This window comes from Carettochelys insculpta, chromosome 6 (assembly GCF_033958435.1).
Source record: "Carettochelys insculpta isolate YL-2023 chromosome 6, ASM3395843v1, whole genome shotgun sequence".
In the NCBI taxonomy this organism is placed as follows: Eukaryota; Metazoa; Chordata; order Testudines; family Carettochelyidae; genus Carettochelys; species Carettochelys insculpta.
Genome location: NC_134142.1, coordinates 16,219,786 through 16,246,750, shown reverse-complemented (window position 1 = coordinate 16,246,750; position 26,965 = coordinate 16,219,786). Strand labels below are relative to the sequence as shown.

General features: G+C 42.6%; 1 protein-coding gene across 3 annotated transcripts in view; it reads left to right on the top strand.

Moving 5' to 3' along the window:
* The first annotated feature begins 294 nt into the window (after positions 1 to 294).
* The window catches only part of LOC142014190 (WD repeat-containing protein 89-like), a 111,810-nt gene continuing 85,139 nt past the window's right edge, over positions 295 to 26,965 (top strand). The window contains exon 1 of one of the 3 annotated variants that reach the window (XM_074996333.1): positions 295 to 1,382. In XM_074996333.1, coding sequence (XP_074852434.1) covers positions 681 to 1,382 — 702 coding nt within the window. In that variant the 5' untranslated portion in view covers positions 295 to 680. The remainder of the gene's footprint in view (positions 1,383 to 26,965) is intronic. The other 2 variants (XM_074996331.1, XM_074996332.1) reach the window with 2 other exon arrangements.

The window sequence follows — 26,965 nt, the reverse complement described above, 5'->3', positions numbered from 1 at the left end:
TTTACTGCTTCTGGCCTTGCGAATCCTTATTTCCAAGGCTCTTCTCCCTTCGCTGCCCCCGCCCCTTGCTGCATGAGGGAGACGCAAACTCTTCCCCCCTCCCCTGCATCCCAGAGGCTGAGCAGGGCCCAGGCGCCCTCCTCGCCCACTACCTGAGTCCCTTCGGGCACCTCCACGTGACACACACCCGGACGAGGCAGGCAGAATGTATTGGCCGCTCACGCGCTCAGGCCCAAGGTTCTGATTGGTCCCACTTCTCCTGGGAGGCGTAGCCAGAGGTGATGTAACCAGTCAGCGAGGCTTTCGAGACGGATGTCGCTTGCAGGAGCTTGCGCAGACTTCGTGGCGGGAGCGCGCGCGCGCTGCTGGGGGCGCAGTGGAGGGAGGCGGTGATTGGAGGAAGAGAGCGCGCAGGGCGAGGGTGGGAGGGAGGCGGTGATTGGAGGAGGAGGGTGCGCGCGGCGGAGCCGCCGGGCTCGGCTGACTCAGGAGGTTGCGGAGAACGCGGCCGAGTGGCCGGAGCTGCTACTGCGCAGGGGGAAGGCGCAACGGCCGGCTGGGCGGGTTCCTAGGTCCCGTTGTCGGGCAGCGGACAAATCCTCTGCCTGTCCAGCCCTGCCTCGGGCAGAGCGCCCCGCTCTCCTGTCAGGGGTAGCCGCTGTAGCCGGCTCCTTCCCAGCATGGCTCTGCTCCAGCGCCTGGCCCGCCTGGCCACCTACCTGCAGGACCCGCAGAAAGTGGCCGACTTCCAGCGGCTGTGCGGGGTGGAGGGGCCCCCCGGCTGGGCGGCCTCCCCTCCCCTCGCGGGAGAGAGCGGGGAGCCGGAGCCGTTAGCCAACGGGAGCTGCCCCGTCATGGACGGGGGAGGGGAAGGAGAGGGGGGGCCCCGGCCCAGAGGCGGTGGGAAGCGGCACCCGAACGGGCTGGGGAATGGGGCGGTCCCTGGGGGAGCCGGCGGGGAGGCAGCCAGCCAGCAACAGGGGGAAGGGAAGCAGCGAGCCTGGGGCAGGAGGCAGCCGCGTCGGAACTCCCTGACCGGGGAGGCTGCCTGCCAGGAGGTCTCCATCGGCAACCCGTTCCTGTACTACCTGTTCAGCCTGGGCACGGAGCTAGGCAACGAGCTCTTCTACATGCTCTTCTTCCCCTTCTGCATCTGGAACCTGGACCCCTGGGTTGGCAGGAGGCTCATCATCGTCTGGGTCTGGGTGATGTACCTGGGCCAGTGCACCAAGGACGTGATTCGCTGGCCACGGCCTGCCTCCCCGCCGGTTGTGAAGCTGGAGGTCTTCTACAACACCGAGTATGGCATGCCCTCCACCCACGCCATGTCGGGCACTGCCATCCCTCTGGCTCTCCTCCTCCTCAGCTACGGCAGGTGGCAGGTAACTCTCACCCTTTTCGTGGCAAGATGATTGGGAGGGGGGAACTGGTTTGAATAAAAGGCAAAGCCTGCCTCTCTCTCCCTGCCCCCCACCGTTTATTCCTAAAAATGAATGTGAACTAAACTCTGTCAGAATAAGTGAATGATCCAGGTAAAACAAACCAATAGTCATGTAGCACTTTAAAGACTAACAAAATGTTTTGTTAGGTGATGAGCTTTCCTGTGGCAACTATCAGAGAGGTAGCTGTGTTAGTGTGTATCTCTGAGAACAACAAGGAGTTCTGTGGCACCTTATAGACTAACAGATATTTTGGAGCATAAGCTTTCGTCTTTACCCCCAGGTAAGGTGCCACAGGACTTCTTGTTTTTCCAGGGGCAGACTCACTTCAGATCTGGGGATAATGCTGTGTTGGAAATTGCACATGGTTTTATAACACAGGTACAAAAAAGTTGAAATAAAAGCTGACAAATGCATTGGACAGAAGGGAGTGAAAAGGGGAGAGGAGGGGAGAGAATTAACTGACTGTAAGTGTCTTGCCTGAGATTACTATGAATGTTAGAGATGGGGAAACTGTCTCTGTAATGCATCAGGTAATTGCTATTTCTATTAAATATTTAGTTATAAGGAGAGAGACTGTCTCAGCTTTGAAGTGGAAGTCTGCTTTTTATTTGAACAGCAACAATGTGTGCAGTGTGTTCTGAGTCTCTGCAGCTGTTCTTGTGAAACTTTTGTGTATAAGCCCCTGATCTTTTGGTAGGCTGATTTCATTGACTGACACTGCATACCAGGAACTTCTGTGTAAATCTTACTTTTGCTTCTGATTTACTAGTTGTCCTTGGCATCTCCTTGAGCTATGTTTTTAGTCTAATCTTTTATCTGGGTGCTGAGGATTATTTACATCTTCAAAGTGCTATACATCCATTTACAAATTTTTATCAGGAATTGACCTCTGAACCTCTAACCTTCTTTCATTATAATCTTAATCTCAGCTCTTATTGCCTCTTTAATCAGCAAGGTCAATGTAAATGTCCAATTGTGGTACTCGAGCAATAATTAGATCATGTCATGTTTTCACTTGTGGTAGGTATTGGTGAAGTGTTTGCTAGTGAATATATTGCTAAAGAAACCTCTACACATGATCCTTGAGTTTGCTCACACCACTTACGTAGGGTCAATGAGTAACAAGAGTTAAATCTTTTTGATCATTTCCTGATAGCATATGCTATACTTGGAAGTTTTAATGCACTGTCTGTTAAGTAACAGCTGTGTATTTGGAGACTACAGATCTTGTATGTCCATTTATATGAAAGGGTGCTTCTACTTGCAATATTTAGCATTTTCAGACTGTCAGCTATGTATGCTACTTTTCATAATTGGCTATTTACTGACACAGCATGAAAATTGTACAATTGGTATTGTAAAATGAAAGAATTGGTTGAGGGTTCAGAAATGTGTAAGTATGAGGTTTAAGCAAAGGTTGAGATTCAAAGTGCAGTAACTAACTTTGTTAAAGTTTTCCAGGTTCCTTCCACAACGTGCCAAATTCCCACCCACTTGATGTGCACATGTGATAATGTGTTGAGGTTTATTTTATGAAATATATAGTCATTAGTCATTGTTTTCACTTTAAACTGTGACTCTTCAAATGGACCTTATTCAGAAGTGTGTTTTGTCACAGTTGCTTATTTAAGTGACTGAAATACATTTATTGCTTTTTATTTCTTTTAGTACATGAGGACTCAGAATGATCTGAGTTATATTACTTTCTATATATTCTTAACAGAAGCACTTACAGTGCCAGAGAAACAATGTGGGTTAGGTAATATTTATTAGACCTGCTTATGTTGGAGTGACAGACAAGCTCTTGAGCCACACAGAGTTTTTTTCAGGTCTGGGAAAGGTACTCCAAATATCATACTTAACTTCAAAGTGAGATGGACAAGACAACAACTGCATGGCAAGTGTTACTAATACTAATGCTAGTTATAGTCTTGAAAACCTGTGGAGGCAATGCTGATAGTGATAGGTGGCAAGCAGAGCCAAATTTGATTGTCTGACTTTGCTGCGCTGGCAGTCAGAAATAGTATTTTTACTGGTATCTGTTATGGAAACACAAGTGATAAGAAACATGTGACCCATGCTTTGATTTGTTGTCACTATTTGTAGTAGAACCACATTTAACCTCTTCAGGAAACCAACATCTTTTAAATGGCTTGTTCTGCCATCTCTTTATTCTATGAATAATTTAATTTCATATGAAATTGTCTGAATAGAAGCTCACACTGAAACAAAGTTTTATTTAAGATAGAATCTGTCATTTCAAGAAGTATGAATGATCAGATTAGGATGCTTCAAGAAGCTCTATAGTAAATTGATGTTGTGAATAAATGTGCTGGACTTAATATAAAAATTTAGGCAGTAACACTTTAAGTATTGACCTTTTTATTTCTTTCTTATTGTTGTTAGGGAGAGGAGTTTGATTAATGTGAAATGGATATCTGTGCTTGGGCATAGGTATTGAGAATTTTCAGAACCTCAGCTTTAAATCACTATGCGTATTGTTTTATAGTAGGCCTTCTATTGAATCTTGTCATCTAACAAGTAGGATGGGAATATATATATATATATATATATATATATATATATATATATATATATATATATATATTTTCCTTTTGAAGCCTATTTGTGTTTTTTGTGAATGCTGGCTATGAGGATTTGCTATGAAGCAGTTGAGGTTTTCTGTTCTGATGGGTATTGTTGCATTATATGTGTACAAGTTGAACCTCTTTCATCCGGCACCTCAGGACTTGACTGGTGCCGGGCAAGAGAATTTGCTGGACCATGGCAGGCAAGTGTTGTCTAGCACATTACCAACACTTCCACTGTTTACTCAGCTCCTAGAAGACATGGGGTAAATTACAGCTAAATAATGGGACAGAATGGGAGCTAGGACTGGTGGCTGTAAACAAACCTTATGGGACTGTGGGAAAACTTGGCCATGTCCAAGATAGATGGTCATCCAGCTAACTAAAAGCGTGCCGCATTATGGAGGTTGCCATTTGAGAGCTGTGGATTAGAGAGGTTCACCCTATATTATGAACTATGCCTTTTTAATAAACTGAATTCTAGCATAGGAACTTTAAAATTAGTTATATGAAACCATTAAATCAAACTGTTCCTGAAAAACCCTGTTGGTTAGCAATAATGTTGTAGCCTGGTTGTATCTCTGAAATCACAATACCAAAGTGAATGAGGCAGTATAAGTGGATCAAATAAAAGGTATTGCCTCACCCACCTTGTCTTTGAAAAACACTATTTATTTTTAAAAGCCTTTCAGAATAGTCTTGCTTATGGTCACATTCTGCTTCCACTGAGGACAATGGCAAAGCCCCATTCGACTTTAGTTGTGCTGGATTGGGCGAAATGAATGTATACAGTAGGGAACAACTCTGCAAAGATGGTTTTTAATCCGTAGAAGAAAGTTAATACTTTTAAAATGTTCTTTGAAACACTTTTTGTCAGCAATTTTTATGCCAATTCATAAAATTATTCTTCCAGCTGCTGCTTCCACCAGATGAAGTTCTTTTGCATTCATAGAATGCTATTCTTAATGGTGTTTTGTTCATTATTCACTTCTCTCTTTAACAAATAAATAGAATTTTGATCTTTTTTTGTAAATAAAAGAGTCTAAGCCATTAACTAGTACTGAGTTGAAGTTTTTATTTAAAAAGGGATTTCCTGTTATCTTAATAGGCATAAGAAAAATTCTAAATGTGAATCAAATATAAAATGATGTACAGTTTTCTGTCCTTGGATTCAGGAAGACAACTCCAATACCTATGCTACTCCACTTATTTTACCCATACAATAAAAATGGAACATAAATAAAACACTGCTTCCCTTTACTACTTTGAAAATAAGTGGAGTGACAGTAGTTGGGCAGTTCAGGTCAGCTACTACAGTAAGCTCCCTCTTTATACAATTTCGACACACAGCTTCCCCCAGCTGGGAGGAGTGCGGGGGGGAGGGGGGGAGCACCTTAGTCACAGGGAGCCGGGATCCAGGTGTAGGAGCATCTGGTCAGTTTCCCTGCTCCAGCAGGCAGCGCCCTGCTGCGCTTGTCTCCCTGCTCCCCATGGCTGAGTGGGAGCCTGGAAAGTGACCAGGTGCTGCTGCGCCTGGCTCCAGGTTCTCAGGGGCTCAGAGGAGGAGGGAGGGGTCCCTTTCCCCTGACTTATGCGAAATTTGAGTTATGCAGAATGCAACCCCTGCATAACTCAGGATTTTACTGTACATGAGAGAGGTTTGGACAATAGGGGACTGTATTAGTAGTAGACCCCATTTTTGTGTATAACTGTGTAGCTAAAAGGTATATTATTCTGACTGGGTATGTTGTTGACAGGATGCAAAGATCTTCTTTCTAGCAAGGCTACCTAGAGTGTAACATGGTCTGTTTTACAAATATCCTATACTTTACAGTATCTCTTGAATTCTTTTGCACAACCAGAGAGACCTTGAAGATTTTTTTTTTCCAAAGGAACAGAACTGGTCTTTTGGCAGCAAGGAAAAAAATGTGTTTGATAATACTTCATCACAGTTAACTGTTCTGTCCTCTTGCTTTTTAATGATCGTGCCTATTTTAACGCTACATAGGAACTTGACTAAGGAGACTTCTGTTTCTTCTATGCAGGATTGTTGGCAAAATCTTTTCGTGTTATCATTAAACTGTTTACTAAGGTGGAAAATCCCCAAAATCTGGTAATTTTTACTCTCTGCCTATGAAACGCAAAGAAGATACAATCTATCCACTAAACCTTAGAAAGTACTCTTTTGGATATTAATACAATAGAAGGTGAAGATTGTAAAGAAAACCAATTAACTGGAAATAAGGGAGCTGTGGATGATTTTAAAAAATAGAAAAAGTGTTCTCTAGTTCATCTCAAGATGTAAATTCTCACACCTTTTTCTAGATATGTGGTTGTACCAAAGCAGGAAAAGTAAAAGCATTTTCTAATCTTCAGACAGTCTTCAGTAACTTTACCCTTTAGTGCCATGGAACTTAAATTATAATGTAAGAACACTGTATGTGAAGCGTTAACTGACATCTGACAGAATTTTCATGGACTCAAGTGTTTTGAGAACAAGTACTTGTTAATCTGATTTTTCTAAAATATTTTATATTAGAATGAATTTGTTTTGGTATTTTCATGTTGCACATTTCAGATTTATCAGGCTCTAGTCTGCGCAGCTCAGAAGGGCTGCTGCAAACATGATTTTTAGCTACCGTGGTGCCGTATTGGGGAATCCTAAATAAAATTTTTACTGTAAACTGGGACAACTTGTGGATTTTGCTAATTCATGTTAGTAGCCAATCCCTCGGCCTGGTCTATGCTAGGTAACCAAGTCAATCTCAGATACGCAGTTCTAGCTGCACTATTAGCATAGGTAGAATCGACTTATCAGGATTGACTTTGTTCTCTAGTGTAGATGAGGGCTCTTCAGGCTTGTACCAACATCCCTATGCCACACAAATAGTGTGAAGTACCAGGGTTGATAGCTGACCCAAAGAGAGATTTTTGCCGTACGTATCTTCACAGATGTGGCAAAAATCAAACTCCAGAGTATTGATTGTGAGGCATCGAAAGTGCAGAAAGTATAGACATGCCCCTAATGGGCGGTTTCAGGAAAGAGTAGTTGCTGGTGTATATGAGATGCCCTGGGTTATTGCCTCTGCTGTGGTAACCAAGAATAGGGGCTATAATACCACCTCAGAACATCTGTTTCTGGAAAGGGAATTTTTCAGTGACTGGGTAAGGTTAGATTTGCTCTACTACAAGGGTAAGATCTAGCTGTGACGCACTTTAGTTATTATGGGATGAACCTCTCTGGCCCAACATCCTCAGGACCTCAGCAGTCAGGGACCAAGAGAGGTCATTGCCCCCTGTTTGCCTCCAGCCCCTGCTCTTGGGCTCCCTTCCCGTCTGTCGCCTGTGACTTCCTGATCCCCCCAGGCTCCTCAGCTACCAGCTGCTGTTTCCTGGCGCCGCTTACAGCTTCCCTAGCTCATGGCTCTGACCCCGGCCATGAGCTGCTTCTAGCTACTGTTCCCTGGCCTGGGCTTCCAGTTTCCCAGCCTTGTCCACTGCTCCCAGAGTGAGTGCTCTCTCTGCTGCTCCTGGGCCCAGGCTCCCTGGCCCCCTGCTGCCAGTCCAGTTGTGGCTGCCCTGCCCAGGACTCCAGCTGCTGATCTAGCCAGCCTCTTGCCCACACAGCCCTGGGACTCTCTGGTCTTGGCAGTTCCAACCTGTACTCACTTCGGTTGGAATCATTGCAATGACTCACTTAAAGAATGTGTGATGTCTTTTCCAGTTAGACGTAGTATTTAATGGAACAACTCACTTAGCAGGAAGAAAATATAATTGTGTGAATATTCTTAAATTGATTGGTTCTTAATTAACTTTTTTTCAGGCTATTTGTATAATTCTGTATCTTTCCTGGGAATTAGTGTATGTATACATAGATACATAACAAGCTCTTTACCTGCTTTATATAGAAAGTAAACTTATTGAGATGAAGATTACAGTAATCCCCCGAGATACATACATTCAAAATGCACGTATCTCGTGTTTATGTGAGAGGGAAACTGGGGGGAGTGTTGTGGCAGGACAGGGAGACCCTGCAGCTGGAAGCCCCGACCGTGGGGTCCTGGCCACGGGGTCCCGAGTCAGCAGAAAGGGAGTCACACAGCTGGCTGGGTGGCCGGCAGAGCCAATCATGGGGTCCCTGGCCAGAGGAGCAGGGAGACACTGCAGCCCCAGGGCTGGACAGAGCTAGCTGCGGGGTCCCCAGCCATGGAGTAGGGAGTCCCACAGTCCCGTAGCTGAAAGCCAGCTGAGCAGCGCCTGGCTGGCAGAGCCAGCTGTGGGGTCCCCAGCCGGGGGGCTGGGAGACCACACAGCCTTGTGGCTGGAGCAGAGCCAGCCCCAGGGTCCTCAGCCAGTGGGCAGGGAATCATGCAGCCCTGTGGCTGGAAGCCGGCTGGGCAGCTGGCAGAGCCAGCCACGGTGTCCCTATCCAGTGCGATGGGGAGACCCCGCAGCCCTTGGCTGGAGCAGAGGCAGCTGTAGGTTCCCTACGTGGGGGGCTGGGAGCCCCACAGCCCCGTAGTTGGAAGCCAGCTGGGCAGGGTCCCCAGCTGGGGAGCAGGGAGATGCCGCAGCCGGAGCCTTCTCCCTCCCTTCTGGCAGCCGTGCAGCTAGGGGAAGGGAGGGAGAAGGCTCTTAGCCTGGTTCCTGGCTCTCCACTTACGGGAACAGGAAGCAGACCAGCCATGAGCTGGTCAGTTTCCTGGTCCTGCAAGCAGGTAAGTGCTGGGAAACAAGCAGCAGCTTGGTTCTTCCTGGCTCCCCTGTCCCAGCAGGACCCTGGAAACTGACAAGCTTCCTGGCTCCCACAAGCGGCAGCCTGGTTCCCATCTCCCCTGTGCTGGTGGGACCCAGGATACTGATGAGAAGGTTTGTCTTAATACAGAGTGAAGTGGAGGAGACACGTAGATTACCTAAACTCCATTCAGAGTACAAGGGTTAAGTAGTACTAGTAGTGAGAATTTGGAATGAAGTGTAAATAAGTTTGATTTTTAAAATATGTGATGGATGCCCATATGTTTAGTAATCTACAGGATATTTTCTGTTTTTCCTTTTCCTATGCCCCAAAAAAAACAATTATTGTCATCTTTGTTATGTTAGTCTTTTAATATTAGCTAATGGTATGTTTCCATGAACCATAGTGAGTATCAAATTGTCACATTTTAGCTTAAGGTCTAGTGAGGTATGTGAGAGGAGAGAAAATGATTTAGGACAGTAAGATAATATGGATATCTTTTGTTAATAGACATATCTTGATCACTTAAAGCTTAATTTTTTAAAAAAGATATTGATACTAGCTAGAGGAGGTCAGGAAGAAAGTTTCAGGTGTAAGTGTCCAAGAAGATAAGGGAAAAAGGAGAGTGCTTAAGTGTGTGGATGGCATATATAACTGAGTTGTCTCCATGTATAGAAGTCCCTGTGCTTCCATTTGGATTCTGCCCCAAATAGTGCTGCTCTTTGGATAGACAGTGTAGCAGTTAGGATAAGAATTTAAATCGTACAATGACAGATTGGCTGCTGACAATTGACTTATTTAGTATTGGTTCATTAACAAATAAGGAATCCAAACTATGCAAGCATAGTTTGTTTTACTCATCAAGGTTATTGGCTTAACTTTTTGATCTTCCTCTTACACAGAATCACCTGTTTTAAAAGGCATAGATTAGTGAAAAGGGAAAATTAGGAATCTTTGGCAAGCTTAAAACAAATTTTAATTGCTTTTGCCAGAGCTAGCAGTACCTTTGCTTTTCTGCAAACACTGTGTATAATTGTCTACAGTTTATTTTCTTCCTAGTTGAATCAAGGCACATCACAAGTATTAATCTTTCTATATCTGAAGAATAGTTAAAATAAAATTGGCAGCCTTTTCACTTACGGTATTTTTTAAAAGAGGACTGATTTTTGTAAAATCCTTTGGCCAGATCTGAATTTTGGCTTGGTTAACTTTGGTAACCTTAAATTTAATATGTTTGAACATCCTTAATCTGGGAGTCTCTGATCCAGCAACATCTATGGTTCAGACCTTCGCATGGCTGTAGCATCATAATAATAAAAACAAAATAAGTTTAAATACAATGCAACAAAACAAAAATAGTGCAGTATATTTTTGTATGTGTGTATACCAACACAAATTTAACTTGTAAACATGAGAAATGGCAGGGTACTGTACAATGAGTAGTTTTCTGCTTAATTACTTACATGCAACAATAAAAACCAAGTATCTGTTTAAATACAGCAGCATTAAGTGTTTCTCTTAGGACATGTACAGTACTCTATAGTGATTGGTACATACAAAAGCTTTAGTTATAGACTTCATTTTCTGTTCTTTATGGTGAACAGCCATGTCTGGAAATTCCACAGTCCAGCATAGCCTGTTTCCCCAAGGTTCCCAAATAAGAGGTTTAAGTGTGTTAATAGGGAATAGTGATACCACAGCTTCCTTAGATGAAAGGGGGCTGAAGTAGGCCATGCACTCACCTTCTGCTTGGCCCCATTTTTGAATCCGTTTTCCATTGCCATGATTACTAACTCTCTCTCGAGGAATGAATGGAAATGTGCAAAAGGGTAACTTGTTACAAACTGTTAATTATATTTAGCAAAATGAGAATGGGCCTTATTCTGTGAGAAGTCTGTTGCCAGCTCCTTACATGGGCCTCTCACATGCTGTGCTTATGAAGAGGACGTCTACCTGTGGTCACCAATGAATGTTGGAAGAAAATGTGCACTGACCTGAGTCTGGTGTTGTCTGTGACCTCAGGTTGAAATGATGAATTATTAGTCCATGTTCAGCTACAGCCAACATGCTCATGCCCTAACTGTGGAATGTGGTCCCCAAGACAGTTCAATGGGATGCAAAACTAGCCATGCAGAAGAAAAGTGCAGTTACAGTCTCTTGTACTGGCAACACTTGAAGTTGTGTGCTGCTTTCTTTTCTGGACTGGTCATCTAGAGAAGAAATTAAAGATTGACCATTAGATAAGTTAGGTCATCACAACTGAGAGAGAAAAGAGTCCAGCTGTTACCCTGCATGCGAAACTAGCTCAAATTTTTTGCAGTGTCAGAACTAGTTCTCACCTAAGACTGACAATCTTTAATTAGAGACTCTAAGACATGAGAATACATTTGTACAGAATTCCAAGATATCTGAATTCTGACATGCTTTTGTTCATCTGTCTTTTTCCCCAGATGCTAAAAATCCTCAAATTTATCTGATTAATAAATTGCATTAATTGAAAGTGTTGTTATGCAAAGTTAAGTGCTTGTCTTAAGAATATCTTCTGCATCTGTATAAATGTGCCTGGAAGATGCAGAACAAAGAATTTTATTAGGGGAGGTTTTCAAGGTAAGTAAATAAAATCTAACATGGGCTGTACATTCTCAGAAGCTTAAGGTGGAACAGCTTAATGAGAAGACACAAAGAAATTTTGTATATTGTACTCCCTTAAAACAAAGGAGTCAGCTTCTGTCCTGGGTAAGCAGATGAGGAGTCTTGCCAGTCTTGTAATCTTTCTTCCTTAAATTTCTTGTAAAATATTGGAGCGTAATTCTTTTGAATTTTGATAAACTATTGAATTACCAGTCATACTAATTAGTGAGCCAGAAAAAAATGAACAGTTGCAGTGTTGGCGGAGTTTTCAGTTGTAATCTTGATTTCAACATTGCACTGTGTATGTTTCTTAAACTAATAACGTATGAGTGACTCATTTACTTCATATTTGTTTGCTTCTTTTTTTCCTACTAAATCCATAAAAGCACACTTGATTTGTTTCTCTTGAAATTTTAATTCAGGAAAACATCCTAGTTAAGAGTTAAAGGTAAATACATTTAATAATCCTGTATTTTAATTACCTAAAATCTCATCAGTACTATATAACCTAGAAGCTACATACTACATATCTTTACTTTGCCATTAGTGTTTTCCCACACTATTTGAGAGAGTTTTCAGTACACTCATCCCTTGCTCTACAAGCACAATTGGTTCCCAACTTTGTGCTTGTAGGCAAAAACTTGTAAGAGGGACACTAAATTCTCATGAAAATACATGAAAAAGTCTCTGGTTCCTAGAGCTCGGCGAGGGAGAGACAGCATGTGGCACTGCTTTTGGAAGGGAAGTGAATCTTGGGTTTTGGAGTTGGAAAAGGTTAAAAGCTGGGGGCAATTTAGGGCCCCGAGTCGGGGAGAGGGTTAAAACCTGGTGGCTGGTTGGGTCTGTGGGCTGGCTGGGTGGGTGGGTTCAGTCTGCTGAAGGTTGGGTGTGTGGTCCAGTGGGAGGGTGAGGTCAGGCTGCATTGGGTTAGGTGTACTGGGCTGGTGGGGAGGGGAGGTGGGGGCCAGTCTGTGGTGCCAGCAGGGGGCTTAAGGCAGCTGTGGGTTGGGACTGTGGGGCCAACAGCTGAGGAGGGGGTCAGGCTGCCGCAGGGCTGGCAGAGGTGCAGGGTCAGGCTGCCATGTGGCCAGTGGGCGGGGGGCAGGTAGGTGCTGCGGGGGGTCAGGTTGTCGCGAGACTGGGGGGCGGGGGTCAGGCTGCTGCAGAGGTTGTGGGGTCAGGCTGCTGCAGGTAGGGACTGCGGAGCCAGCGGTGTGGGGAGTGTCAGACTAGGGCAGGTTGGAGCCACGGGGAGGAGATTAGCTTTGTATTAGCAGGGGGAGTTCACTCGTAGAGGGAGCTAAGGTAAGCAAACGTGTCCCTCATTTAAGCGAGTACTCATAAGTGAAGTACTTGTTTAACGAGGGTTGAGTGAAGTAGGAAGATTTGTCTCTGGTGGGAACATATTGTTTATACTGTAATGTCAGATGAAAAAGCTTATGTAGTTGTCATGTTCTTGGCAGCATATTTAATTTATAAATTCACAGATAAAAATACTGAAGGCTTAAATGAAGATTGGCCATATACTATACCTGCAAATAAACTCCTTAAAACTTTAAAGCAGTAGAATTTATGAAGAACATTTAATGTGTGTTCAAATAATTATTAGCCTCTTAACAATAGAGAAGCCAATAAAAATTCAAATCATAGAGGTTTGTATCTAGAAACTGATATCAGTTGCAATTATTTACTTGGGAAAGTATGCATATCCTCAATAAAGTAAACATTGTTTTAAATTTAAAGTGGCAGATCACATTTGAGCAGTCCTTTGTTTTTTAAAAAATCCGCATATATATCATACACATGCATATTTTCATGACTTCATATGGTTGGCACAGATATGTAGGCAATATTTTTTAGGCTTGTCTACATAAGTATAAAAACCTCAGTATTTTGCGATATTACTTGAAACGAACAGGATAGACGCATTTCAGCAAACTGACTGATTTCTTTAGTCTTGAGAAATTTTGTATTGACAGTCGTAGACACCATTTGCACCTCATAATCTTGTAAAGATGGTATAACATTTCTTCCTGCCCTGTCATCACCAATCATCATCTTATAGCTTTCCTTATCTGAATTATTTTCTGGAGTCTAGTCTGATTTCCCCAGAGATTCCGAGTATCCAAAGGCATGTGACCCTGTGGAAGTTCCCAGATTTATTCTTACCATGGATCAGATAATGTCTAACTCTCTGGAAAGAACTGAGGCGCTCTTTTTATATAAATACATTATTAACTACTTGGTGCACAGATCTGTGACTGTTATGTGCAGTTATAGAGCCGGACCAAATTTGGCATTAAAGCAGGTATGACTCCACCTTTTGAGAAACTACCAGATTTCATCTTTTTCTTTAGGGTATGCCTACACTGCAGTTAAAACTTGTAGCTGGCCTAAGCCAGCCAACCTGGGCTTGTGGGGTTGAATTAAAGGACTGTTTAGCTGAGGCATGGATGTTTGAGCTCAGTCTTTCAGCCTGGGCTGAAAAACTTCCCATTAGACTCTGACAAAAGCTCACATCCCCCTGTCTGATCTGACTTGTTTCTTCATCTTTTGATAAGTACTGTTGATACTGGGCCATTTCCACCTTGCTGAATAGACCTTGTCAGCTCTGGCCCTCCCTCTTACTGGGACCCCACTCTTTAAATACCCCTCTGAAACCATCCCCCCACTCATGCATTTGATGAAGCAGGTCTTTGTCCACAGAAGCTTATGCTCCAAAATATCTGTTAGTCTATAAGGTGCCACAATACTTCTTGTTCTGTCATCCTGGGCTGTAGACCTTTTTGAGGAGTGGGAGGGATCCCAGAGCTTGGAGTCGAAATCCGATCATTTGCAGCACAGTTAACAGCCAGTTATTCCAAGGCCAAGTAAGCTTGCATGGGCCGGTTCCAGGGTTTTAATTACAAAGAGGAAGCAGTGCTAGTTTATATACTATCAAAACAAAAAAATCAGTAGAGTAGCACTTTAAAGACTAACAAAATAATTTATTAGGTGAGCTTTGGTCGCCATAGCTATGGTCTGAAGAAGTGGGTCTGTCTGACGAAAACTCACCTAATAAATTATTTTGTTAGTCTTTAAAGTGCTACTTGACTGCTTTTTTTGTTTTGGTTTCAATTACAGTGTAGATATACCCTTACACTGCAGGTATTCAGACCTTCTACAGGCCATATTTAAATAAACAGAGGAGGGGAAAAGAAAGTTGAAAGGCTTGAGGCTCTGTCTTTATTACCAGAGGGATTTCTGTTTCTCTCACTCTTCTCCTTCCTCATCCTTGTGGAATGTTTTACTGGTAAGATGTGAGAGAAAGCTGGACACTGTGTCTTCTACCTCCCTGCGTGGAGTGCCTGCATGGACTTCTGTGGAGCTTTCTTCCCTGAGCCAGACAGCTTCCAGGAAACAGTGGCAGCACCTCACCAGCAGAATTATCCAGGTAGAAGCCCCAGAACGATCATAAGTAGGCAGCTTCCTTTTACATGATTGGTGTGTAAGTCGAGGCAGAATAGCAGAAGGCCAGGAGAGCGTCCTGTGTAGTTCTGAAGGTTGGTTGTGGAGTCCTGCCCAGCCTTTTTCTGACACCTGTTTTAGCAGCCGGGATTTGCAGATAGAAATGCCGAGAGAACACAGAAAAAGAAGAGTCTCATAAGGGCCCTCTCCTTCTTGTATTCTGCAGCACACTCCTCTGCCCAGCCCTGCAGTGGCTTAAGTCATTGACTGCCAATAAAATAAACCCCCAAAACGTGCGTGGCTTCTCCCTGGCTTCCCCCATCTGGGAGACAATGCACCACTGCAGTTGTCTGCCTCATGTAATAGGGAGCTGCCCACTTATGATCGTTCATCACTTATGATCATCATCCACGTAGAAAAAGTCTCATGTAGACAAGCCCTTAAGAGGTACAAAGTGAAGTGGATCACAAAGTGAAATGTTTCCCTCAAGCTACGTAAATCTGTGGAATGCAGTAGGGCAGATATTTCTCAGCACCTGACTCCTGCGCTCACTTTCCTGAAGTGCAATGTAACAATCAATGCAGAGAACAGCAGGTGATAGCCAGTGTTCTCTGCAACCTGTGGCCACCCAGGAAAGAGTCAAATGCTGTCCAGTTAATTAGCAGACAGCCCAGAGCTGGCAGCATATGTTTCAGTTGGGGGTGCACATCTCCGCATGCCTGGATGCACTTTTTTTTTTTGGGCTCATGGATGGAAAACAGAAGGAATATTGGCCATAACTGTGAGCTGTTTTCTGTGCAGAGTTGAAACCCCTACAAAAGGAAATTCTCTTCACTTATGGAAGGAAGGCTACCACACTCAATAAAATTTAGTAAAGTACAATTAAAACACACGCACAGGCTAAATAGTCTGAGGGTAGACATGTTAGTCTGTTTCACAAAAAAGCAGTCTCATAGTACTTTACAGATCAACAGATTTATTTATGAGCTTTCATGGTTAAGACACACTTCAGATTTGGAGCAGACAATTGGAATCCAGGGTTTGTGTAGTCTGGGGGGAGGGAAAGAAGGAGGTAGGAAAAAGGCGGGGAGGATCACCTGCTGCTAATAGGACCAGGGGAAGGAGTAAATTACATGGGATGTGTGCCATTCCTGCAAATATCAAAGGTGGGGCAGTTGCCTTTGTAATGTGTAAGATAACTGAGTTCTCTGTTAAGCATCTCAGAGGGAAGTTTACTGACCATTGTAAACAGCAGCTATAAGGTCTGCAGATGCTCTAGACAAGCTAAAGCTATATATCCTTCCTTATGCACCCTGGGAGGGTATAACTGTGAGATAGGGGGTTCCTGCCACACCTAAAAGGTTAGGAAAATATTGGACTTCCATCCACTGCTAGTCCTGTAGACTGTTTCCCTAATATCCTGGGTGTTGCTATCAGCCTCTGTTTCAGCTTTCTGTTTCTTGCCTCCACCTTCTCACTGAAGCAAGTGGTTGTAGAGTCATGATAGGAACAGCAGATCAGATGTTGAAGAACTAGAAGGCAATAAGGGGTATCTTGGACCACTGCATTTTTTTCCCTTTGTTCCTGGCTTCCACTCTATAAGCTCAGACACTTCCCTAGTCACAGTTATCCTGGTATCTCTTACAAATGTGCCTGTTTCTCTGGCGGTCTTGGGAACTCATCTTTTCTAAATGTGAGACTTCCTTTTTAGTTGCCAGTCTTTTCCTACCTCTCCAGCCAGATCATAGGCAGCCAAGTCAAGGCATACTCTTAGCCCCCTCCTTGTGGTATGGGAGCCGTTGGGAGCATCAGTTTCCAAAAGTGAATTAAAAAAAATTGTAATTCTTAATCTAATACTCATACTCCCCATTCATGCTTTCCTACACAGTGATAACATAGGTGCAAGATAGTGTAAGTATGATCTCTCTCAACCTATCTAAAATGTCTTCTAGCATCTCCTGAAGGAGGAAGAATCAGTGCATGCGGACAGTCATCGTAGATCTTGTGAATGGGAGCAATATAATCTGTTTCCAACCAGAGAGAAAACAAGGCGTTTATTCCATATTGTTCCTAGTCTCTTCTCCCATCTTCCTTCCTACCTCCAAGGTCAAAAGACCATAGAACAGTTCTTGACCTTAAGTATCTCAACAGTACCATGAAGAAATCAAAATTCAGTACAGAGAACTTAATATCGCAATGGCTGCCAACAGCACAAGGGACTGCATATCAATGGATTTGAAGAATGCCTATCTCCATAGGAGAAAGGACAGCCCCCTGATTGGGGCATTGGCCTAGGGTATGGCAGATTCAGGTTCCATTCTCTGCTCTGCTGTGGACTTATGTGACCTGAGGATAGTCCCTTAGCTTATCTGTGTGTCAGTTCACCTGTAAAATGTTGGGTCCCAGAGAGGAGATGGGAAATGCCAACTTAAAATTATCTATTGAAATGACACCCATGGACTGAGTTGATTACAGGATGTGTACACACTATTGCTGCATCCAAATCTGTCTGTCTAAATATGGTACGTTTTTACAAAAGTGTTGGTAGTGTTTAATAATGCTTGAGCTGAAGGGGATTGTTTACTACTTCCTGTGTAGTCTCATCCAGAGTCAGTGTCCTAGAGATGGCACCATGTGATAAAGATGCTGTAGAGCCACAGTTTTGTGAAACAAGTTAATGCCTCTTCAGATTCCTCATTATGGAGTGGTTGTTTTATAAATTTTCCTTTTGCAGGAAGGAGAAGAGAAGCTGAGAAATTTTAATAGCAGTCTGTCAAGGGAAGTACCCCTTCATAGGCTTCTGTTTCTTTGGAGACCGTTGTGGAGAATCTTAGTGGCTCATGCTCATTGAAGGTCTGTCTCTTCAACAGGATTCTTGACCGCTCAGATCGTGAATGAATCTCAGCAGGTTTAAGTAAGACAAAATGGGTGAACTAGTCAGGACGTTTATCACCAACGATGCAAGTTTAGAGGGATGAGGTATTCTCAAGGTGTCAAGAATTTTCCAAGGGTTCTCATGGAAGCCAGAGAACAAGAACAGCATATGTCGAGTGCATAGGGCAATTTGTTATGGTGTCTAGTCTCTGCTCCCGCATGTGGACTCTCGTTATTTTGACAGCATCATCTCAGTTGGGAGAGGAGCATGCATTCTTCCTCCCTTCTATGTCTTCTATCAAGTGGCTGGGAGGAGGGATGGTAGGATTTCTGGTACTGCTCTGCCTGCCGTCTTACGGTTGCTGCTGTGGTGCTGTGATTCTCTTCTTAGCTTTCTGACTTTTGCAGGTGAAATGTCTTTGCTTTGCTTACCCTAACCTCTATTGGGGTCCTTCTTCCAAATATATGCCTCCAGTTTGAGTCTCATAATTTTTGTGAGCAACAGGAAAGTATACATGACCTAATTCTTCTCAAATACCAGGGAGTCCTGTGACACCTTAGAGATAAACAAATTTATTATGTCATGAGCTTTCTTGGGCAAAACCCCCTTCACATTTTTTGGGGGGCCCACAAAAGCTCATAACCTAATAAATTTGTTAGCCTCTGAGATGCAACAGGACTCCATTATTTGTGAAGCTACAGACGATCCCTCCTACTCCTCTGATTCTTCTCCGTTGTTAAAACTGTCAACTTTTACTCTGTGGTAGCAAAACTTAAGTACAACAGCCAAGGCATTGGAGTGTTCTAGATTTAAGAAAATAATCTTATCTTCACATCTGAAAGTTTGTCTGCAATCATAAACTCTATAAAAGTTAACTGAAGGCTTAGCTAGCAGATGCTTCTGATCCTGCAATTTCTGAGGGAGGAGAATGCTGTTTCCCTCCATTACATTGGCTCTTAGGCCTACTTTGGAGATCAAAAGTGATTTTTAATGTGATTAAATGGATTAAAATCCATTTTTTTAGTTGTCAGACATAGTTACTGAGCTACACACAATAAAATTATATTTGAAAACTTGTTCTGATGTTAAAACACCGCCATTAGAAAGAAGGTTGAAAAAAGCCTTGCTTTTAACTGAGAAGGAAGGGAAACTAGGTTTTTGTTTTTTTTTTAATTTAGTTATTAAAAGCAGAATTTCCTTTTCACCGAAACAATAAACTGGAATCTTTTTAAAAAAAAAAAAAAAAAAAAGTCTAGAATTCTCTTTAGAGCTCTCTTGCACTAAGGAAGCAGAACTTTCTGACCCTAGGTTCATAATTTTTCAAGACATTGTCTCCTTATGAATGTTTTTAAACAGTGGTTAAGTGGTTAGAAACATTGGCATTCAGTCAGAAATGGAAGAAGTAGGTCACTTCAAGGGAATTATTTTCTTTGTGGATCCAACCAGAAGTATGCTAACTCACTTTAGGAGATGGCAATAAAGCAAAATGGGAATTTCCCAATAAAAAAAGTTGGCTTAATATACGATATATGAACATCTAGAGATTTCAAAAGGAAAAATCAGTTTTGTGAAGTAGATATTGTCATGCCTTCATTACCTAAGGAAACCATGATGCTTAGTAGCATTTGTTTGAGGTCAAATAGATAAGCCTCAGGAGAACTTGCCAGTGCTTTGTCAGCTCTTCTTCGTTTGCCCACGAAAGCTTATGCTCAGACATTTCTGTTTAGCCTATAAGGTGCCACAGGACCCCGTGTTGCTTTTGCAGATCCAGACTAACATTGCTACCTCTCTGATACTAGAAAGGTTAGGTGGCATTGCTCAGGTCCTTAACTCAGTTTTTCTTTTTTTGTTGGGGGGAAGAAAACATACGTGCCTCATTTAAATCTCTGAATTGTTTAAGAGGAGTTCTTGAACAGGCAGACTCTCAAAGTCTCTCAAACTGAAGGTTATATTTTATATAATATGCATATATATTAGATAATATAAAATTCGTGTATACCCTGATGTTTTTATTTGGAACAATAATACCTATATAGAGAAACGAGACGTCATTTTTGCTTGAGATTGTGGACCACTGATACCCAGGTGAAACAGTTGCTAGGCCTGACAGAATTGTCAAGAGGAAAGGTGGGGAGGCTCTTTGGAGAGAGTGCTTTGCAGTGGTGGCTGGATTAGTAGAAACTTGGTCTTTGCCATCAGACAGCCTTCAAGAAAGTTTTCAAGACTTACCTTTTAGTTGGTTCAATTTGGAAATCCAAATAAGATTCTGGACATAAGAAAATAGTAAATAAACACTCATTTAGTCCATCTGTGGTCTGTTGATTTTTCTTAGTGTTATCCATGAAAATAAAACAAACTGGGGATGTTTAAAGTTTAGTTGGTGAGCCTCACCCTAAGTGGATGAGGGTTACTGGTTATGGCGAACTGGTCTGGGCTGGAGCGGTAGGTGGGGTGCTTCAGCTGGGTCAGAATAGCTCTGTCCATGGTGGTCCAGGAGTCGGGTTAGGAGGTGGGTGAGAAGGCACAGTGGGACCAAGGTTGCTTTGGCACACCTGGGACGCCCCCACTTGTGGCATGCCTGGGGCTACCACACATGGGGACTGCTTTGGCGTGGCTGCAGTGCCCCTGTGACATAGATGTAGGCTGCTCTGGCCAGGCCAGAGTGCCCCAGCCTGTACTGCTCCCGGGTTGGGCCAGAGTGCACAGGGTCACTTTGTCCATGCTGGCGTGCCCACCCCTTCCACCCCCCAACAGGCAGTAATGTTCTAGCTGAGCCAGAGCAGCCTCCGTCCACCACTGGGCTGGTGCAGCCTCCCCAGACACGCACCCCCCGCCCGCCTTAATTGGCTAACAAGCTTACCCAGTTGAACGCTACATTTACCAGTTAAATGGGATTTTACATATAGGTACTGTTTGGCAGTGTCCACAATAATAAATACATTGAGAAACCTTGTCTTAGAGCTATGTCTTGACACCACCACCTTAAATGGAAAAGGGGGAAAGTGTGTGGTTGTATAATTAAAGATACACTGTGTATTGTAGTGTCTTGTAGCAGTGAAGATGCATCAATAGCCCATTTTAAAGAAAGTATAGTGAAGTATGAAGATGATTTAAAGTTTGAGAAACAGCACGGCTCAATGGATGAAATTAGGTTCCTGTTCCCAGTTGTGCCAGAAGTGATCTTGGGATCCCCTCAGATCTTCACATTTCCCCCATGAACGTATTTTGAATTATACTTGTGTACCACCTGAGGTGTTGCTTAATAGAGCAGTGAAGCACACCACTAGTCTGTGGATGAAATACAATTTTAATTCACCATCTCTTGTTTCCCAGTGCATGTTTCCATGGGGGACTTATTCACAGGTCTTTGGAGTTCTGCTGATCTGGCATTTTCTTACTTTAGGAAATACATATTGAAATTACGGTAACTTTGTGGCTTTATTCTGGCATATTTGTTTCTACTTAAGTAGAAATTGTGAGTATTATGGGAAAGGCCCAACTATAGGTCTTTGCCATCATTGGAAAGCTGAGGTCTCTGGGATTCCTGATTAAGAAAATCTTAAGCATGTTCCCTCAAGACAACTGGAATAAATGAGTTCTAATACACATTTTACAAGTCTTGGGTTTTGTATGACTCCTTAGCACCTGTAATACTCCCATACAAACGGCTACTGTGGTCTACATTAGACGTAGTTCTTACATTTTATAATACACATCTGACTGATTTTTTTTCTCCTGCTCTATAAGAAATGAAACTAATCTTGAAAGCATGCCCTGTGTCTTGTGACTTGCCTCCCTTTTACAGCTGTGTAAAACTAATGATTCTTCAGTCTTTAAAAGGAAACTACACCCTATTTTGCACAATACAGTGTTTTGCAAATACACAATTAATGAAACATATCTTGCCCTTTGAGTTGTGAAACAGAATACTATTGTCATCTGAGGACTTCAAAACTTTTTTTAAAAAGTTTGAAAGTTTTGTTTTTTCTGAACTCTCAGGAATATACCAATTAAAACAAAGCATATTCTTCCTTCTCAATACTGTAGTGTACGTAATTTGGAAAGATTTTTTTCCATGCTATGTATTCAAGTAAAGCACTGACATCCATGCTTTACCAAAAACTGGGAACAGTTAAAAGTTCCTTTTATATGGCTTGAAGACAGTATCATGGTTTTTCAGGCTTCCCTATGTAAAAGCCAAGGAGAATGGAGTATGTTCAGTCTAGTTCAGGTGTTTTCCCCTAACTTTGATGAATGCCTGCAGATCACTTTTATTTTTATTTTGAGCGTGGCTTGGATCAATTGGTATTGGTAGTGAAAAATTTCCTAACTCTCAGGGTGGTTAATTACTGGAATAAATTACCAAAAGTGGTTGTAGAATCTTCATCATTGAAGATGTTTAAGAACAGATTTGATATATGTCTAGCAGGGATGATCTAGATGGTGGTTGGTCCTGCCCTGAGGACAGGGGACTTCTTGACCTATTGAGGTCCCTTCCAGTTCTAGTATTCTGTGATTCTACCTTCAGTGTCATTGTGACTGATGTGCAGAGTTGGGCAACCTACAGATACAGTCAGTCTGAGGGTTGGATGCACAAACTTGACACAAATTACGGTCAGAACTGTTTGTCCAGTTTGCAAGATGTTCCTACTCCTGCTTTGGTGCACCACTGTTCATGTCCTAACAGATAATCAAACTGTGGTGCACTCCGTAAACTGCAAGGAGAGCGGCAGCATCTTCCCCACTATGATAGGAAGTGGTTCTTTTGGTTGCATGATGTATTTTTTTCATCTCGCTGGCCTGATATCCCTTCATTTGCTAGTTGCTCAGAGCAATTTGGCAAATTATCTCGGGGTAAGGCTTAGTCATCCATGAGTGGGAGTTGAAAGACTTACTTCCCACCAAGTATTAACGTGGCCAGTGTAGACATACCCTAATTTGCTGTAAGTGCAAATAATAAGTGATGTTATTATTAGTGGTTCACAGTTATGCTGGAAGGGAATAACTTTTTACCGAGAAAGAAATGCGTCTAGCCTTGCTGATGGATGCATTTTTGATCTGGTGGGGAAAAGTGTTGCTGTTCAGTCTTTTTCCCTCTGTCACTGCTTCATTAATTCCCAGAGTCCTCAGGAAAAATATGCTAGGCCAAAGCCCAAATAATAGCAGAAGCATTTCAGTTTTGGTTTCCTGACGTGATGACCTTGTCAGTCTGTTCATGTCTTTCAATTCCAGGTATTGCTTCACAGAACTGCGGTCTTAGAAGACCATTGTGATGCAGGGAGCCCTATGTGACCGCATGGAGACAAGCTAATTAAGTTATGTTTGTTTAGAGGTAGCTCATAAAGTTTTGATGTGGTACAGAGAGGCCTCCACAATTTTAATACTGAAAGTTAGGTGGAAGCTTTTTTCATTGTGGCCTTTGAGAGTCCTGTCCAACCTTCAGACTGCTTGATTTCACTTCCTGTGGGCAATTTATTGTCTGTAAAAACACTGAGGAGTCTCAGTCTATTTCTCTATAGCATGTCTGAGCGCTAGCTCTCTTTCATTTCAAGTCATTTAGGCATAGGCAAATTGGGGAGGGCTCAGTTTTTTGCTAATCTATGGTATCAGGAATTCTGAAAGGACTGATAAATTCATTTCCTCAACTATGGAATGCTTTCCTACACGGGATTTGAATGTAGTGCTTCTATCCTTAATGGACTCTCTCCATTTGAATCTGTTGTCATACATGTTATCCTATCTCTCAAAATCAATAGCATTTTTAGTATCTATCACTTGGGTTTGTAGAGTGAATGGAATACAGGCTTGGATAGTGTGCCCTCTTCCTTTGTACACCGATTCCATAAGAGCAAAGAGAGCCTCTCAAACTGTACCTGAACTTTTAACCAATTTTTTTCTTTTGGATACATGAATTTAATATTTTACCAATATGTTCTCCAAAACCTTATGACTGCCCTGCAGAAGCTTGGCTTTTTTCATCTGATCTTAGAATTATGTCCTTTTCTGTATAAAAGGTAATTCCATAGATTTCCCAGAATTTTTTGTGGCTTTTGGTAACAAATATAAGAGTCAGGTTGTTTCCTCTTGGAAGTTCAAGCAGGGTTTCAGATTCTATTAAGGTTTTGTATGAATTGAACAAATTATTCCTTCCCCTTGCTTTACGGCACATTGAACTAGAGCTCATGAAGCATCTGAAGCTCGTGAAGGGGAATGAGAGCGTCTAGGGCTGTGTCTACACTTGCATTCCTCTTTTGAAAGAGGTATGCAAATGAGGTAAAGCAAAAATGCAAATGAGGTGCAGATTTGCATATCTGACACCTCATTTCCATATTCTTAATTTGAAATAGCTTGTTTTGAAAGAAGAAAATCAGTGTAGACACTGCTCTTTCAAAAATAAACCCCATCTTTGAAAGAATCCTTCCTTTTTTATGGGAAGAAGGATTCTTTCGAGGATGGGGTTTACTTTCGAAAGAGCAGTGTCTACACTGGTTTTCTTCTTTCGAAACGAGCTATTTTGAAATAAGAATATGCAAATGAGGTGTCAGATATGCAAATCTGCACCTCATTTGCATTTTCGATTTACCTCATTTGTATGCCTCTTTCAAAAGAGGAATGCAAGTGTAGACACAGCCTAGGAGCATAGAAACTGGTATCATATGGCAGCTTGTTAGTAACTGTTGTCTGAGTGGCTAAAGGACTGCTAGTCCCAACACAGGCACCTGGCCATGGGAATCCTGATTGGTCTCATGGCATTATTTAAGCCAGCAGGGTGGCACAGGAATTATCCATGCAGCTGGCTACTGCATCAGACACTGCCTTGTCTCCTGATTCCTTTCCTGCCTCATCTCTGCCTTGCTCCTGATTCTTCTCTTCTTGGTTCAGTCCTGATCTCTGCCTCTGGACCCTGATGCCTGTTAGGCCTGGCCTCATGTCTTCCAATTGTGACATGGAGTCCCTATGTCTGTGACTTACAGGGCAGCTAGTTGGTGGTCTGTTCATACATTTATGAACTGCTGCTATATTATGACAGCTTCTAAATCTGGTGTCTACTTTGGCACAGCTATCCAACAGTTGTCATTGTTTCAATAGGAGTCCTATCACTCATGTCCTTGAAGGGTAATTGCTAGTGAGTTACCTACTTTGAGACAAATGTGTAAAGAAAAATAGACTACAGTAAACCCTTGAAATGCATGAGTCTGAGTTACACTTAACTCTTATTTAACATGAGTTAAGCACAACTCAAAATCGTGCTCCCTGCTGCCCCAGTTCAAACCTCCCCCCTCCAGCTCCTCTCACCACCTGCATGCAGCTCCGGTTCACCATCCCTCGTGCTTGGCTCCAGTTCAAACCCCCCCGCGGCCTTGCTCACCACCCAAGCACAGCTCTGGGTAATACACGACCCCCCCACTTCCACAGGGCTCCAGCTTACCAGTGCCATGTGCAGATCTGGTTCAGACCTCCCTGTGGCCCTAATTCACCACAGGCTTAACCCCCCTGTCCCTCTCCCATGGCCCCAACCCAACATCAGGCTTAATCCTCCCCAATGGCCCCACTCCCCAACTCCAGGACTTAGGTTTCAAAAGGAGCTCCAGGTGCTCCTATTGCTTCCCTGGCTGCAGAATGTGTGTTCTACCAGGGGAAGAAACTGCCCCTGACTTGCATGAAATTCCAGTTATGGGAAGGTGCATGGGATCGCAACCCTCACGTAAATCGAGACAATACTGTACTTTCAGTAACTGGAGTTACACTAGTTGCGTTTATCTTCGTAGATCTCAGTTTGTCTCCTTCTCACTGATAATCCTTTACATGGATATCAAGATCCACCCTCCTCCTACACTTTGGAGTTGGGACATGAAGCCATAAAGGGTGAAATTGCTGAGAAAAGATTTTGGGCTTGTGCATGGGTGGCTTCTGTGTGGACAAAAAGCACTTTACACCAGTTACTGAAAGGTGAATTACCTCTCCCCCACCCCCCACCGCATGATCATCAATGGCATACTTGGAAGGAGAGGAGGAGACTTAATTTTTGCATTAAAGATAAATGAAAGAGTATTTACATAGAGAGATGTGTGATGACTGTCAGATGAATCTATATTCTCAGTCATTAGAATTGATGATATCTGGACAGTATGATCAAAAGCAACCCTGTATTCACATCTTACTTGATACTGTAATAATCTTTGCACAAGTGTTCCATCTCTGATGTCAGTGATTCTGTTAAATGAATCAAAATTGTGTTATATATCGCACCACAGAGTTGTTTTAAGCAAAATGATCTTATTTTCCAAAACCACTGCCTACAGAGCCAAAAAAAACTTAATCAGAGGTATCAGCATTTATAGTCTAAAAGAATAAAACATGAAGATAGTGTTTTTAAAAACCTCGTGCTTTCACCAGTTTCTTTATCTTCTCCAAAACCTTTGGATTTCCATAGCATCAGAATGTTTTTTTCTTTGTGAAGTAACAAGACTACAACTACCATTTTACTACTTTTTAATTTCAGAAAAGCTTTCTTTATTTTGGTTTCTTGTCTTTTTGTCTTGCTCTCAAGTCTTGGAGTGGGTGGATGGAGGAGAAGTTATGCATAAATTAATATGCTTCATTTTAAACAGTCTTTTTAACAAGCTGGTACAGTCTGGCAATTATCAGAATCAGGTTTATTCTTAGATTGTTTTCTTCCTTTCCTTTTCATAAAGAAAAGTTAATCTAAAACTTCTGATGAAATAACTATAAAATAGGAACATAATTTTGTTGTCTATTAAAATATTTTAAGGCTCAGACTTGTAAAATGTTCAAAAGTGCACTTGAGTGATTTATGTATCATTAAAGCGATGCTAGGTGGAGTAAGCAGAGGGCCTAAAACATGAGCCTATGTATTGCTGGCCAGGTATGAGGCCTGAGACCTAGGTAACCATGGTCAAGACTTGGTTAATATAAAGCAAAGCTAACCTGTGAGCAAGAGGCAGGCCCTGTTCACAGAATTTGGCACAAGCATGGCTGATAATGTAAAAAGCTAATTTTTGTAGTAAGAACAGGTTGAAAGCACATTCCAGAGGAATGATAACACCTCATTAAGAAGCACCTTGGTACCCACACATTCTCCACAGATGACAGGGACGTACTGATCCTGGTTCAAGACAGGGTCTAAAATGACAGCATGATGGATAGACATCTTTTGATCAGACCACCAGGTGCAAGGTGATGGGTGGTATCTAAATAACATCAGAGGGTGGATATGTTAGAGTGA